Genomic DNA, 12,989 nt, shown 5'->3' on the forward strand with positions numbered 1-12,989 from the left:
GACAGTTTCATTGCAGAGTCTATTTTATGTATTATGTGGTTTTATTACATTGTTTTTAAATTTTGTTGATCCCCAGTGAGGAAGTCAGACTATAAATCAAGTAAATAAAATGGTGTGTGGGTGTACAAACAAAATGATATTTGTGTATTTAAATAAATACTGCATGTGTGTGTGTGTGTGTGTATATATATCTCAATCCCTGCTCTTGACAGGTCTCCTTTGCCTATGAACATATGGTAGAATATGTGTTTTACCTGCTGAAGGTCGGAGATTCAGTTATTGAGAGCCGTCATAGTTTGTTTATTTATACTGTGCTTTCTCCTCAATGGAGGACCAAAGTGGCTTACAAGATCATGTGCTTCTATGCTTTATCTTTACAACAACCACCTTGTGAAGTAGGCTAGAGTGACTAGCCCAAAGCCACCTCATGAGCTTCTGAGGTAGAGCCTGGAAACCCAACACCCTAACCACTACACAAGACAGCTGAAGAGGTAAGGCCTCCATTCGAATCCCTACTCAACCTCATAGCTCAGTGTACGATCATAGGCTAATCATTCTCTTTCAGCCCAACCTACCTCACAGGATTGTGGTGAGGATAAAATACAGGAGGGAAGAGCCATGTACCCTACCCTGCTCTCCTGAGGAAAGGAGATAGATAGATAGATAGATAGATAGATAGATAGAGAGAGAGAGAGAGAGAGAGAGAGAGAGAGAGAGAGAGAGCCAGTGTGGTGTAGTGGGAAGAGGGATCCGGAGGCCAAGATTCAAATCCCCGCTTTGCCTCAGAAGCTTGCTGGGTACTTTTGGCCCTGTCACACACACTCAGCCTCACTCACCTCAAGGTGTTTTTGTGAGGATAAAACGGAGGGGAGGACAGTGATAGATGCTGTTTTGGGCCCCCGTTGAGGGAAAAAGTGGGGTCCAAATCATACAAAGAAATTAAATAAACAGTGGGTGGTGCCATTTTTCCTGTCAGCAAACATCCTCACAAAAAGGGGGCCACCCCTCCCCATTGACCTTTCATGCACAAAACCCCTCATGAGTGTCTTCCCCATTTATGAGGAAAAGGAAACCCTGCCAGTTTGATAAACAATGCCCTGGAGCTATTTTTGGGGCCCCTGGAAGTCGGTAAAATATTAAAACAACCAGGAAGGCAAACAAAAAACACAAGAGCATCTTTTTGTTTGTTTGTTTGTTTGTTTATTTGTTTGTTTTTAAAGGAGACTGATAAGGGATACGGGGAAAAGACCAGCCTAAATCTCTGCAGGCTGGATACCTTGGAGAAGAGTGTTTGGTGGCCAACAGACAAGTGAGTAAAACTTTATTTGACTGGGTTTCCCAGAAAGGAATTCACCTTCTGATCAGCTGAGGGAAAAAAAAAACTTTTTAAATGATGTAACCTCAGAGTAATAAAGAGGGAAGTTAATCTCTGTTTAGGTAGTGGTATCAACGCCCTGTTCCTTTCCCGCATGCGGTGTGAAAGAGCAACCTTTGCTCCACCTTTCTGGGTTGGTTTGTTTTTTTTAATAGGAGGCAGGATTATATTTTTCTCAGAATGGGAGGGGACAGAAGACGTCTCTTTGACTTTCCTGTAAACTCGACATGTAGTTTTGCCTGAGTCAGGATTGTTGTGGTTCTCTGTTCATCCCGAGAAGGGATTACGTAAATGGGTGCAGGCAAGATCCATCCATGACTACTAGCCAAAAACGACTGAAAGTTTCAGCCATGACTAGAGGCACTACTTCTCTGGCCCCTTCTGCACATGCAGAATAACACTCTTTCAATCCACTTTCATAATTGTTTGGAAGTGGATTTTGCTATTCCACACAGCGAAATCCAGCTGCAAAGCGCATTGAAAGTGGATTGAAAGTGCGTTATCCTACATGTCCAGAAAGGGCCTCTGAATCCCAGTGCTAAGGAAGCAACCTCAGGGGAAAGCCTTTTGGCCTCTGCTCCCTATTCATCAGCCTTCAAAAGTAGCCATTCTTTGTGCGAGGCTTCAACATGAAAAAGAGGAGGAGGAGTTCGGATTCACACCCTGCCTTTCTCTCCTTTCTCTCAAAGGGGCTTAGAGACTCCTTTTCCTTCCTTGCCTTGTGAAGGAGGTGGGGCTGAGAGAGTTCTGAGAGAACTGTGACTGGCCCAAGGTCAGGTTTCCTGTGGAGCAGCGGGGAAACAAACCCATCGAATTAAAGAGGTACTGCAGGAATGTGTTCTCAGTAGTGCCATCTAGTTACTTATGGTAATAGGGGATAGTCCCTATATGTATATGTAACAGGGCCTTGTTTCGTGTATTTGATAGCTTGTATGTTTGTATCGCACTGTTGCACTTTCTGTCACATATTTATCTGCATTTGATTTGCTATATTGGCCATTGGAGAGTTTTTTGTTTAGTTTAGTTCCATGTGGGGTCTGGGGATCTCCCCCCAGTTACAACTGACCTCCAGCTGAGAGATCCGTCCTCCTGGAGAAAATGACTGCTGGCAAGGTGGACTCCGCAGCAGTGAGGTCCCTTCTCTCTAGGTCCCAGCCCCCAAGATCGCCAGGATTTCTCCACCTGGAGTTGGCAACCATCCCACCGCATATTGCTAAGTCCAAGGGGATGAGCTGAGATTCAGGTTGTAACCTTGTCTGAGTCCCTATGCAGCTTGATCCTGTACTGAAAAGTAAATGCCATGGATTTAAGATCTCTTGTGCAACGCTACTTTGTTTATTTCCCCCCTCTCCCTTCCGCTCCGCACAGTGATCTGGCTTTAAAAGGGCAAAAATAATAAAATGAGTAAACAAACTGCGGGAGAAAGCGGAAGGAAGTGTGCGTACACGCCTGCGCAAAGGGCTGCACCTCCCTTATTTAAAGAGCTGCTTGCCTAAGGAAACTTTGTCCTGACAAGGAGCAGGATTTTCTGCTCTCAAAATCGGATTCCTCCCCTCCATTGTCATGGAAACCTGGATCTTGGCCATTGTCTTTCTGGTCCTTCTCCTCCTGTAAGTGTCAGGGTGGGGATCTGGCTTTGGGGTGGAAGGGACTCCTTGCTGGGCACAGAAAGCTACCCGGGAAAGGGAGAGAAGTTTAGAGCAAGGAAGTTTGGCCAGAGCAAAACGACTTGAACATCCCCGCTCTGTTTGCTGTAGTTTCATAAACCGCTCAGATGCCCAGAAGGATGCTGTGAACAGAAAGAAGTTAAGCTTTACTAATTCCAGCCCTTTTTGCCCTGTTGCAACAAAATTAAGCAGTAGTCCAGAGATACTTTTTTTTTTTGCTGTCAAGTTGCAACTGACTTCTGCCTCCGCATCATATTCCTTGGCAGTCTCCCATCCATGGTCCGGGCTGAGAGTGGGCCACTGCCCCAAGGTCACCCAGCAAGCTTCCGTGACACGAGTGCGGATTTGGAGCTGTCTCAGTCCAGCACTTTAACCATTCCGGCTCTCTCACCTGTGACTAACCAAATGCATCCCATCGTTTCTTGCATCCCAAGGATGCCCTCGGTGTCCTGTTTCATACACAACTGTTGTTTTCTCTCCTCTACATTGGAATTAAAGGTCAGCGGCTGAGCATAGAAAGATGTCTTATACTGTAATGAGCCATTTGCCCACCAAGGTTCATGCTGCTGGGCTGGCCACTCTGGCTGAAGGCCTTTCACATCACCTGCCTCTTGGTGCCTTTAACTGGAGATGTTGGGGATTTCAGCTTTTGGATGAGAAGCCATTGGCTAAGCAAACCTGTGGCTTTGTGAAGTGTTCCTCTACCTGTCTGCTGTGTGACATTTAATGATTATAATTCCTCCCCACCCTCATAACAGCCTCATAACACCCTACCCTCATAACACTCTCATGGGAAAATAGTTTTGGAAGGTAGCTGTGTTAATCTGCAGTAGAACAGTTAGATTCATAGATGACAGAGAAAAAATGAACTTGTGATTAATGGTTTTGAAGGTTAATAGACTTTTAAAAACCAGTGGTGTAGTGATTAAGAGCAGCAGACTCTTAACTGGTGAACTGGATTCATTTCCCTGCTCCTACACATGAAGGAGTGACCTTGGGCCAGTCACAGATCTCTCTCAGTCCCTCAACTCTCTTTAACTTTGTTATTAACTAGAGACCAACCAGAGTTTCAGGGTGTGAGCTTTTGAGTGTCAAAGGTCCCTTCATCAGATATGGAGTTAGAGCGTTGACTCTGGAACACTTATATCTCTCCTGAATGTCTGTGTGGGATCTTTGCAGCAGAATACAAAAGGAGTATCCTTCTGGCGCTAACAGAGTTCTTCCTCTCTTCCTCATCCTGCCGATATTGATTCTTTCTGGATCAGCGTGTCTCAGTTGCTTTCACTGGCTTCTTGCCTTGATTGTCTTTCTAGATATGGGATCTGGCCATACCGTTTCTTCAAGAAGCTGGGGATTCCTGGCCCACAGCCTTTGCCTTTCATCGGGACCTTTCATCACTACCGAAAAGTGAGTGCAGGTGATTCCTGCCGGCCTGCTGGGTCTCCTCCAAGGTTTAAATGCTAATATCATTGCAGGAATCTTGTAGGGCAGGTAGATCTGAGAAGCCACGGTTTGCTCCCAGTCACCTGTTGAGCTCCATGCAGGTGTGTTAAGTATGGTTAAGTCGCTTCCCGCTCATTTGAATCAGTGTCCTCCAGAACACCCTTTCTCCCGAGCATCTGGGGTCCCTTCCGCACATGCAGAATAATGCATTTTCAATCCACTTTCAGTGCACTTTGCTGCTGGATTTTACTGTGCGGAATAGCCAAAGTTCACGTGCAAACAATTGCGAAAGTTGATTGAATGTGAGTTATTCTGCATGTGCGGAAGGGGCTTCAGAACTCCAGTCAGTTTACAACAATATAAAAACAACTTGATAGTGCAAGAAGACTAGAACAGGTGTAAAAATACATTTTTAAAAATAAAATCTAAAAATACCACCTGTCTTTATAAGCAGGGCATTTCCCTTTTGCCCTCAAAAGCTCTCCAGAATACCAGTTTTATAGCCTTGCTGGAAAGCTAGAAGCCTAGCAGGTTTTCAAACAAGCCGATCAGCAAAGTATCTGATGAATAGAATTCATTTTCACTTCGCTGGAACTCTCCTTTCTTCTTTTTCTCTAACATCTTTCTCACCTTGACAGGGGGCTTTCGATTTCGACCTGGAGTGTTATCAGAAGTATGGTAAACTCTGGGGGTGAGTACTGATTTATTTTTAGTTATTTATAACATTTCTGGGGCCCCATTGCACCCAAATAAGGTCCCCAACTATCCCACAGAACGACCTCCCGGCTGGGAAAGGTTATCTGAACAATGCTAAAATGTTCCCTGGTGATTCATTTCTAAAATGAACCTGCAAGGAAGATTTCATGCTTAATTTGGACATCATGTGCTCCTACTTCAAAGACCTCCTTGCTTTTAATGGATAGGCACCATTTTTAATGGATGGCAGCCATTTTGTGGGTACGCCAACTGCTTGGTATCAAAATTCCAAAGGTGCCCACAGGCTCAAAGGGATTGCGTCCCCCTGTGCTAAGTGATAAATGGGTTGTTTTTATATTTATCTATTTTAAAATTTGCTCTGCCACCTTTCATAACATAACCTGCTTTTGCTAGTTAAGCAAGGAACAGAGAGACTAAATCCCCTCTCACAAAATGCCTCGTTTGACCACCTCTCTGGCATCTGATACTTTGGCAGGCATCAGTTGTACCTTTTCTCCAGACTCTCATCATTCGCACACTCTTGCATCTGTCCAGATGTTGTTTGCCTCCCTGCCCCTTTCTTGCTTTAAGAGGCTCAAGACGGAAGCCCCTCAAAGCAGTGCCTTATGGGCAAGCATTTCAAAGGTTTATCTTCTCTCTCCTCCTTTTTTTGGGCAACAAGAATATATGACGGTCGGCAGCCCGTGATGGTCATTCTGGATTCCACCATCATCAAAAACATCTTGGTGAAAGAATGCTACACCTATTTCACCAACCGCCGGGTAGGTATTCCCGTGGGGTGCTTTTTCTGGTCAGACATCTCTCGGATAAGACATCCTGATCCTGAGGAGATTACTTTGCTAGTCTCTGGGCACGTCCAAAACAACTGGATTGCCAGTCATGGTTGCAATATACATCAAGGTTCATTCTATTTCTGTGTTGTTCTACACAGGACTTTGGCTTGAATGGAGACCTAGAAAGTGCCCTATCGGTAGCCAAGGATGAACAGTGGAAGAGAATTCGCACCGTCCTCTCGCCCACCTTTACCAGCGGGAGGCTAAAGGAGGTAAAGCCTGAGGCGCCCCAATTGGTACAGAATGACTAATATTTTTGACCAACAACTTGATTATATTCTCCCAGTTAATCAGTTTGGTTTGAGGTGTTGTGTAGTTTCTGGGCTGCATGGCCATGATCTAGTAGCATTTTCTCCTGTCATTTCCCCTGCATCTGGGGCTGGCAGCTTCAAAGGTCATAAGAAGGAGAGAGCATTCCTGGATATGCTAAATGACTGTTTGCGGGTGACTAAGACATCTAGAAATGGTAGTTTTCCCTCATTTTCTTTTTCCATAGTAAATTGGATGTTCTGGTGGATATTGTTAATATGGTCCAGAAACTTGTTTAGTTCTTCTTCTCCATGGCTCCAAATTGTGAACGTATTGTCCACAAAACAGAACCATATACTGGGCTTTTTTGGTGCTGTTTCCAGGGCTTGTTCCATGTAAAAATTTGCTATTACAGGGCTAAGAGGGCTACCCATGGCTACCCCATCTGTTCGTAGAATTCATTATCCCATTGGAAGTAGCTAGTAGTGAGGCACTGTTAGAAAAGGGCTGTAATGTCTTTAGGGAAAATCTGGTTAATTTTTTTATTTTTTAATGTATTTATTGAATTTGGTATACCGCCCTATCCCCGAAGGGCTCAGGGCGGTGAACAACATTAAATCATATAAAACATAATATAAAATAATTAAATCTAAAACAGTAGCCCCACGAAGTCCAAATACAACCCTCCCCAGAAAAGGAATGGGGCCCAATGATGTGAAGGCTCTATGAACAGAGAGGGTCCCATAAACAGAGGGGTCCCACAAACAGAGGGGGGGGGGGGTGGAGGCACTATTAATGAGCACGAGACCTTGGTGAATAGGGAAACCACATCAAAACGGATCAGTTTGTCACTGGGGTTGAGTGTTAAGATTGCCGATTCTTTCTATGAAGTGGGCTGAGTCCTTAATGTAGTGTGTGGTAAGTCCAATATGACTTTGTAATTGCGCAGCCAGAAATTTTGCCAAATCGTATGTAAGGGAACCAATTAGTTGGACCTGCTGCTCTCTTTTGAAGGAGCTTTATCAATAAGTGTGGAAAGTTTTTATTTTTACCATCAGCCTTGTGATTTCGAAACTTGCCCTGTTTCTGTGTCAGCTTGTCTGGGAAGGAAGGTCCATGTTGCGCAAAGGGCTCTGGGTTATGTTTTAGGCCATGTTATCCCTTGAGCCCCATGCCATTTGGGTGAGTTGGGTCTTGCTGTGCACTTGCATGGCCTGAAATTGCATTCTAGAACACAATCAGCACCCCCCTGTATGTACGCACAACACAAGCAAGGTGGCAGAGATGTGTGAATGGACTTTCAGAGAATCTTGTCTGCCCTTGCTGACTTTCTCATTGAGAGAACCTCCAGTAGATCTTAGAAAGGGCCCCAGAATGCACTTGGTGACCAACTAAGACAATCAACATGGAATTCTCCTTCCCTCATTAACATGCAGTGTGATAGGAGTACCACAATCATTTGATCAAGTTCTCTTATGCTGTGTTAAATTCTGGCCATTCTCTCAATCGTTAGAAGTCAGAGAAGTTTTGCCGCAACTGATGGTTCTCAGACTGTGTCTTGGGAATCCAAAGAACCGTACAACATTCTGTTAGGGGAGTGATAAGACCGGAAAGAGAGATGTGGAACTGAGTGAGCTAGAAAACCAGACTCTAGGACCCTTGTAGTGCAATGCTGTAAGCAGTTACTCCTGTTTGTCCCATGTTTTCATTGGACTTTGAGTGAAGTAAGACTAAGAGCCAGTGTGGTGTAGTGGTTAAGAGCAGAGAAGAACCAGGTTTCCTCCCTGCTCCTCCACATGAAGCCTGCTGGGTGACCTTGGGCTAGTCACAGTCCTCTGGGAACACTCTCAGCCCCACCTATCTCTGTTGTGGGGAGGAGAAGGAAAGGCGATTGTCAGCTGCTTTGAGACTCCTTAAAGGTATAAAAACCAACACCTTTTCTTCTAATTAGGTTTGCTCTGTTAATTTGAAATTTGCATTTGCTTCTGCCTTAGCTATGAAGTGGTCCTGAAATATAGTCTGTTGTTCGGTAAGGCTGTGTATTTACAAACACTCAAAATGAAAGCAGGAACTTGTTCATTGTCAACTGATGTCAGTTTCTTGTGCTTCGTGTTAGTTGAGCATTCATTCATTTGGACTTTTTGAAACCTGCTTTTCTCCAGCAAAATCTCCTGCTTATCTCAGCATGCGAACAAGTGGCAACTACTAGTGTAGTTACATTCGTGTGGGTGGGGGGGGGGGTGGGTGCGGGGTGGGGGTGGGGGGGGGGGGGGGGGGGGGGGGGGGGGGGTGGGGGGGGGGGGGGGTGGGGGGGGGGGGGGGTGGGGGGGGGGGGGGGTGGGGGGGGGGGGGGGTGGGGGGGGGGGGGGGTGGGGGGGGGGGGGGGTGGGGGGGGGGGGGGGTGGGGGGGGGGGGGGGTGGGGGGGGGGGGGGGTGGGGGGGGGGGGGGGTGGGGGGGGGGGGGGGTGGGGGGGGGGGGGGGTGGGGGGGGGGGGGGGTGGGGGGGGGGGGGGGTGGGGGGGGGGGGGGGTGGGGGGGGGGGGGGGTGGGGGGGGGGGGGGGTGGGGGGGGGGGGGGGTGGGGGGGGGGGGGGGTGGGGGGGGGGGGGGGTGGGGGGGGGGGGGGGTGGGGGGGGGGGGGGGTGGGGGGGGGGGGGGGTGGGGGGGGGGGGGGGTGGGGGGGGGGGGGGGTGGGGGGGGGGGGGGGTGGGGGGGGGGGGGGGTGGGGGGGGGGGGGGGTGGGGGGGGGGGGGGGTGGGGGGGGGGGGGGGTGGGGGGGGGGGGGGGTGGGGGGGGGGGGGGGTGGGGGGGGGGGGGGGTGGGGGGGGGGGGGGGTGGGGGGGGGGGGGGGTGGGGGGGGGGGGGGGTGGGGGGGGGGGGGGGTGGGGGGGGGGGGGGGTGGGGGGGGGGGGGGGTGGGGGGGGGGGGGGGTGGGGGGGGGGGGGGGTGGGGGGGGGGGGGGGTGGGGGGGGGGGGGGGTGGGGGGGGGGGGGGGTGGGGGGGGGGGGGGGTGGGGGGGGGGGGGGGTGGGGGGGGGGGGGGGTGGGGGGGGGGGGGGGTGGGGGGGGGGGGGGGTGGGGGGGGGGGGGGGTGGGGGGGGGGGGGGGTGGGGGGGGGGGGGGGTGGGGGGGGGGGGGGGTGGGGGGGGGGGGGGGTGGGGGGGGGGGGGGGTGGGGGGGGGGGGGGGTGGGGGGGGGGGGGGGTGGGGGGGGGGGGGGGTGGGGGGGGGGGGGGGTGGGGGGGGGGGGGGGTGGGGGGGGGGGGGGGTGGGGGGGGGGGGGGGTGGGGGGGGGGGGGGGTGGGGGGGGGGGGGGGTGGGGGGGGGGGGGGGTGGGGGGGGGGGGGGGTGGGGGGGGGGGGGGGTGGGGGGGGGGGGGGGTGGGGGGGGGGGGGGGTGGGGGGGGGGGGGGGTGGGGGGGGGGGGGGGTGGGGGGGGGGGGGGGTGGGGGGGGGGGGGGGTGGGGGGGGGGGGGGGTGGGGGGGGGGGGGGGTGGGGGGGGGGGGGGGTGGGGGGGGGGGGGGGTGGGGGGGGGGGGGGGTGGGGGGGGGGGGGGGTGGGGGGGGGGGGGGGTGGGGGGGGGGGGGGGTGGGGGGGGGGGGGGGTGGGGGGGGGGGGGGGTGGGGGGGGGGGGGGGTGGGGGGGGGGGGGGGTGGGGGGGGGGGGGGGTGGGGGGGGGGGGGGGTGGGGGGGGGGGGGGGTGGGGGGGGGGGGGGGTGGGGGGGGGGGGGGGTGGGGGGGGGGGGGGGTGGGGGGGGGGGGGGGTGGGGGGGGGGGGGGGTGGGGGGGGGGGGGGGTGGGGGGGGGGGGGGGTGGGGGGGGGGGGGGGTGGGGGGGGGGGGGGGTGGGGGGGGGGGGGGGTGGGGGGGGGGGGGGGTGGGGGGGGGGGGGGGTGGGGGGGGGGGGGGGTGGGGGGGGGGGGGGGTGGGGGGGGGGGGGGGTGGGGGGGGGGGGGGGTGGGGGGGGGGGGGGGTGGGGGGGGGGGGGGGTGGGGGGGGGGGGGGGTGGGGGGGGGGGGGGGTGGGGGGGGGGGGGGGTGGGGGGGGGGGGGGGTGGGGGGGGGGGGGGGTGGGGGGGGGGGGGGGTGGGGGGGGGGGGGGGTGGGGGGGGGGGGGGGTGGGGGGGGGGGGGGGTGGGGGGGGGGGGGGGTGGGGGGGGGGGGGGGTGGGGGGGGGGGGGGGTGGGGGGGGGGGGGGGTGGGGGGGGGGGGGGGTGGGGGGGGGGGGGGGTGGGGGGGGGGGGGGGTGGGGGGGGGGGGGGGTGGGGGGGGGGGGGGGTGGGGGGGGGGGGGGGTGGGGGGGGGGGGGGGTGGGGGGGGGGGGGGGTGGGGGGGGGGGGGGGTGGGGGGGGGGGGGGGTGGGGGGGGGGGGGGGTGGGGGGGGGGGGGGGTGGGGGGGGGGGGGGGTGGGGGGGGGGGGGGGTGGGGGGGGGGGGGGGTGGGGGGGGGGGGGGGTGGGGGGGGGGGGGGGTGGGGGGGGGGGGGGGTGGGGGGGGGGGGGGGTGGGGGGGGGGGGGGGTGGGGGGGGGGGGGGGTGGGGGGGGGGGGGGGTGGGGGGGGGGGGGGGTGGGGGGGGGGGGGGGTGGGGGGGGGGGGGGGTGGGGGGGGGGGGGGGTGGGGGGGGGGGGGGGTGGGGGGGGGGGGGGGTGGGGGGGGGGGGGGGTGGGGGGGGGGGGGGGTGGGGGGGGGGGGGGGTGGGGGGGGGGGGGGGTGGGGGGGGGGGGGGGTGGGGGGGGGGGGGGGTGGGGGGGGGGGGGGGTGGGGGGGGGGGGGGGTGGGGGGGGGGGGGGGTGGGGGGGGGGGGGGGTGGGGGGGGGGGGGGGTGGGGGGGGGGGGGGGTGGGGGGGGGGGGGGGTGGGGGGGGGGGGGGGTGGGGGGGGGGGGGGGTGGGGGGGGGGGGGGGTGGGGGGGGGGGGGGGTGGGGGGGGGGGGGGGTGGGGGGGGGGGGGGGTGGGGGGGGGGGGGGGTGGGGGGGGGGGGGGGTGGGGGGGGGGGGGGGTGGGGGGGGGGGGGGGTGGGGGGGGGGGGGGGTGGGGGGGGGGGGGGGTGGGGGGGGGGGGGGGTGGGGGGGGGGGGGGGTGGGGGGGGGGGGGGGTGGGGGGGGGGGGGGGTGGGGGGGGGGGGGGGTGGGGGGGGGGGGGGGTGGGGGGGGGGGGGGGTGGGGGGGGGGGGGGGTGGGGGGGGGGGGGGGTGGGGGGGGGGGGGGGTGGGGGGGGGGGGGGGTGGGGGGGGGGGGGGGTGGGGGGGGGGGGGGGTGGGGGGGGGGGGGGGTGGGGGGGGGGGGGGGTGGGGGGGGGGGGGGGTGGGGGGGGGGGGGGGTGGGGGGGGGGGGGGGTGGGGGGGGGGGGGGGTGGGGGGGGGGGGGGGTGGGGGGGGGGGGGGGTGGGGGGGGGGGGGGGTGGGGGGGGGGGGGGGTGGGGGGGGGGGGGGGTGGGGGGGGGGGGGGGTGGGGGGGGGGGGGGGTGGGGGGGGGGGGGGGTGGGGGGGGGGGGGGGTGGGGGGGGGGGGGGGTGGGGGGGGGGGGGGGTGGGGGGGGGGGGGGGTGGGGGGGGGGGGGGGTGGGGGGGGGGGGGGGTGGGGGGGGGGGGGGGTGGGGGGGGGGGGGGGTGGGGGGGGGGGGGGGTGGGGGGGGGGGGGGGTGGGGGGGGGGGGGGGTGGGGGGGGGGGGGGGTGGGGGGGGGGGGGGGTGGGGGGGGGGGGGGGTGGGGGGGGGGGGGGGTGGGGGGGGGGGGGGGTGGGGGGGGGGGGGGGTGGGGGGGGGGGGGGGTGGGGGGGGGGGGGGGTGGGGGGGGGGGGGGGTGGGGGGGGGGGGGGGTGGGGGGGGGGGGGGGTGGGGGGGGGGGGGGGTGGGGGGGGGGGGGGGTGGGGGGGGGGGGGGGTGGGGGGGGGGGGGGGTGGGGGGGGGGGGGGGTGGGGGGGGGGGGGGGTGGGGGGGGGGGGGGGTGGGGGGGGGGGGGGGTGGGGGGGGGGGGGGGTGGGGGGGGGGGGGGGTGGGGGGGGGGGGGGGTGGGGGGGGGGGGGGGTGGGGGGGGGGGGGGGTGGGGGGGGGGGGGGGTGGGGGGGGGGGGGGGTGGGGGGGGGGGGGGGTGGGGGGGGGGGGGGGTGGGGGGGGGGGGGGGTGGGGGGGGGGGGGGGTGGGGGGGGGGGGGGGTGGGGGGGGGGGGGGGTGGGGGGGGGGGGGGGTGGGGGGGGGGGGGGGTGGGGGGGGGGGGGGGTGGGGGGGGGGGGGGGTGGGGGGGGGGGGGGGTGGGGGGGGGGGGGGGTGGGGGGGGGGGGGGGTGGGGGGGGGGGGGGGTGGGGGGGGGGGGGGGTGGGGGGGGGGGGGGGTGGGGGGGGGGGGGGGTGGGGGGGGGGGGGGGTGGGGGGGGGGGGGGGTGGGGGGGGGGGGGGGTGGGGGGGGGGGGGGGTGGGGGGGGGGGGGGGTGGGGGGGGGGGGGGGTGGGGGGGGGGGGGGGTGGGGGGGGGGGGGGGTGGGGGGGGGGGGGGGTGGGGGGGGGGGGGGGTGGGGGGGGGGGGGGGTGGGGGGGGGGGGGGGTGGGGGGGGGGGGGGGTGGGGGGGGGGGGGGGTGGGGGGGGGGGGGGGTGGGGGGGGGGGGGGGTGGGGGGGGGGGGGGGTGGGGGGGGGGGGGGGTGGGGGGGGGGGGGGGTGGGGGGGGGGGGGGGTGGGGGGGGGGGGGGGTGGGGGGGGGGGGGGGTGGGGGGGGGGGGGG

General features: G+C 61.5%; 1 protein-coding gene and 1 pseudogene across 1 annotated transcript in view; one reads left to right on the forward strand and one right to left on the reverse strand.

Annotated features, from left to right (window-relative positions):
* LOC125431404 (protein sidekick-1-like) overlaps window positions 1–2,574 on the reverse strand; it is a 19,155-nt gene extending 16,581 nt beyond the window's left edge. The window contains exon 1 of the mRNA XM_048494168.1: window positions 2,442–2,574. Coding sequence (XP_048350125.1) covers window positions 2,442–2,574 — 133 coding nt within the window. The remainder of the gene's footprint in view (window positions 1–2,441) is intronic.
* Window positions 2,575–2,871: 297 nt separating this feature from the next.
* LOC125431003 overlaps window positions 2,872–12,989 on the forward strand; it is a 47,284-nt pseudogene continuing 37,166 nt past the window's right edge.

This window comes from Sphaerodactylus townsendi, linkage group LG04, assembly GCF_021028975.2.
Source record: "Sphaerodactylus townsendi isolate TG3544 linkage group LG04, MPM_Stown_v2.3, whole genome shotgun sequence".
NCBI lineage: Eukaryota > Metazoa > Chordata > Lepidosauria > Squamata > Sphaerodactylidae > Sphaerodactylus > Sphaerodactylus townsendi.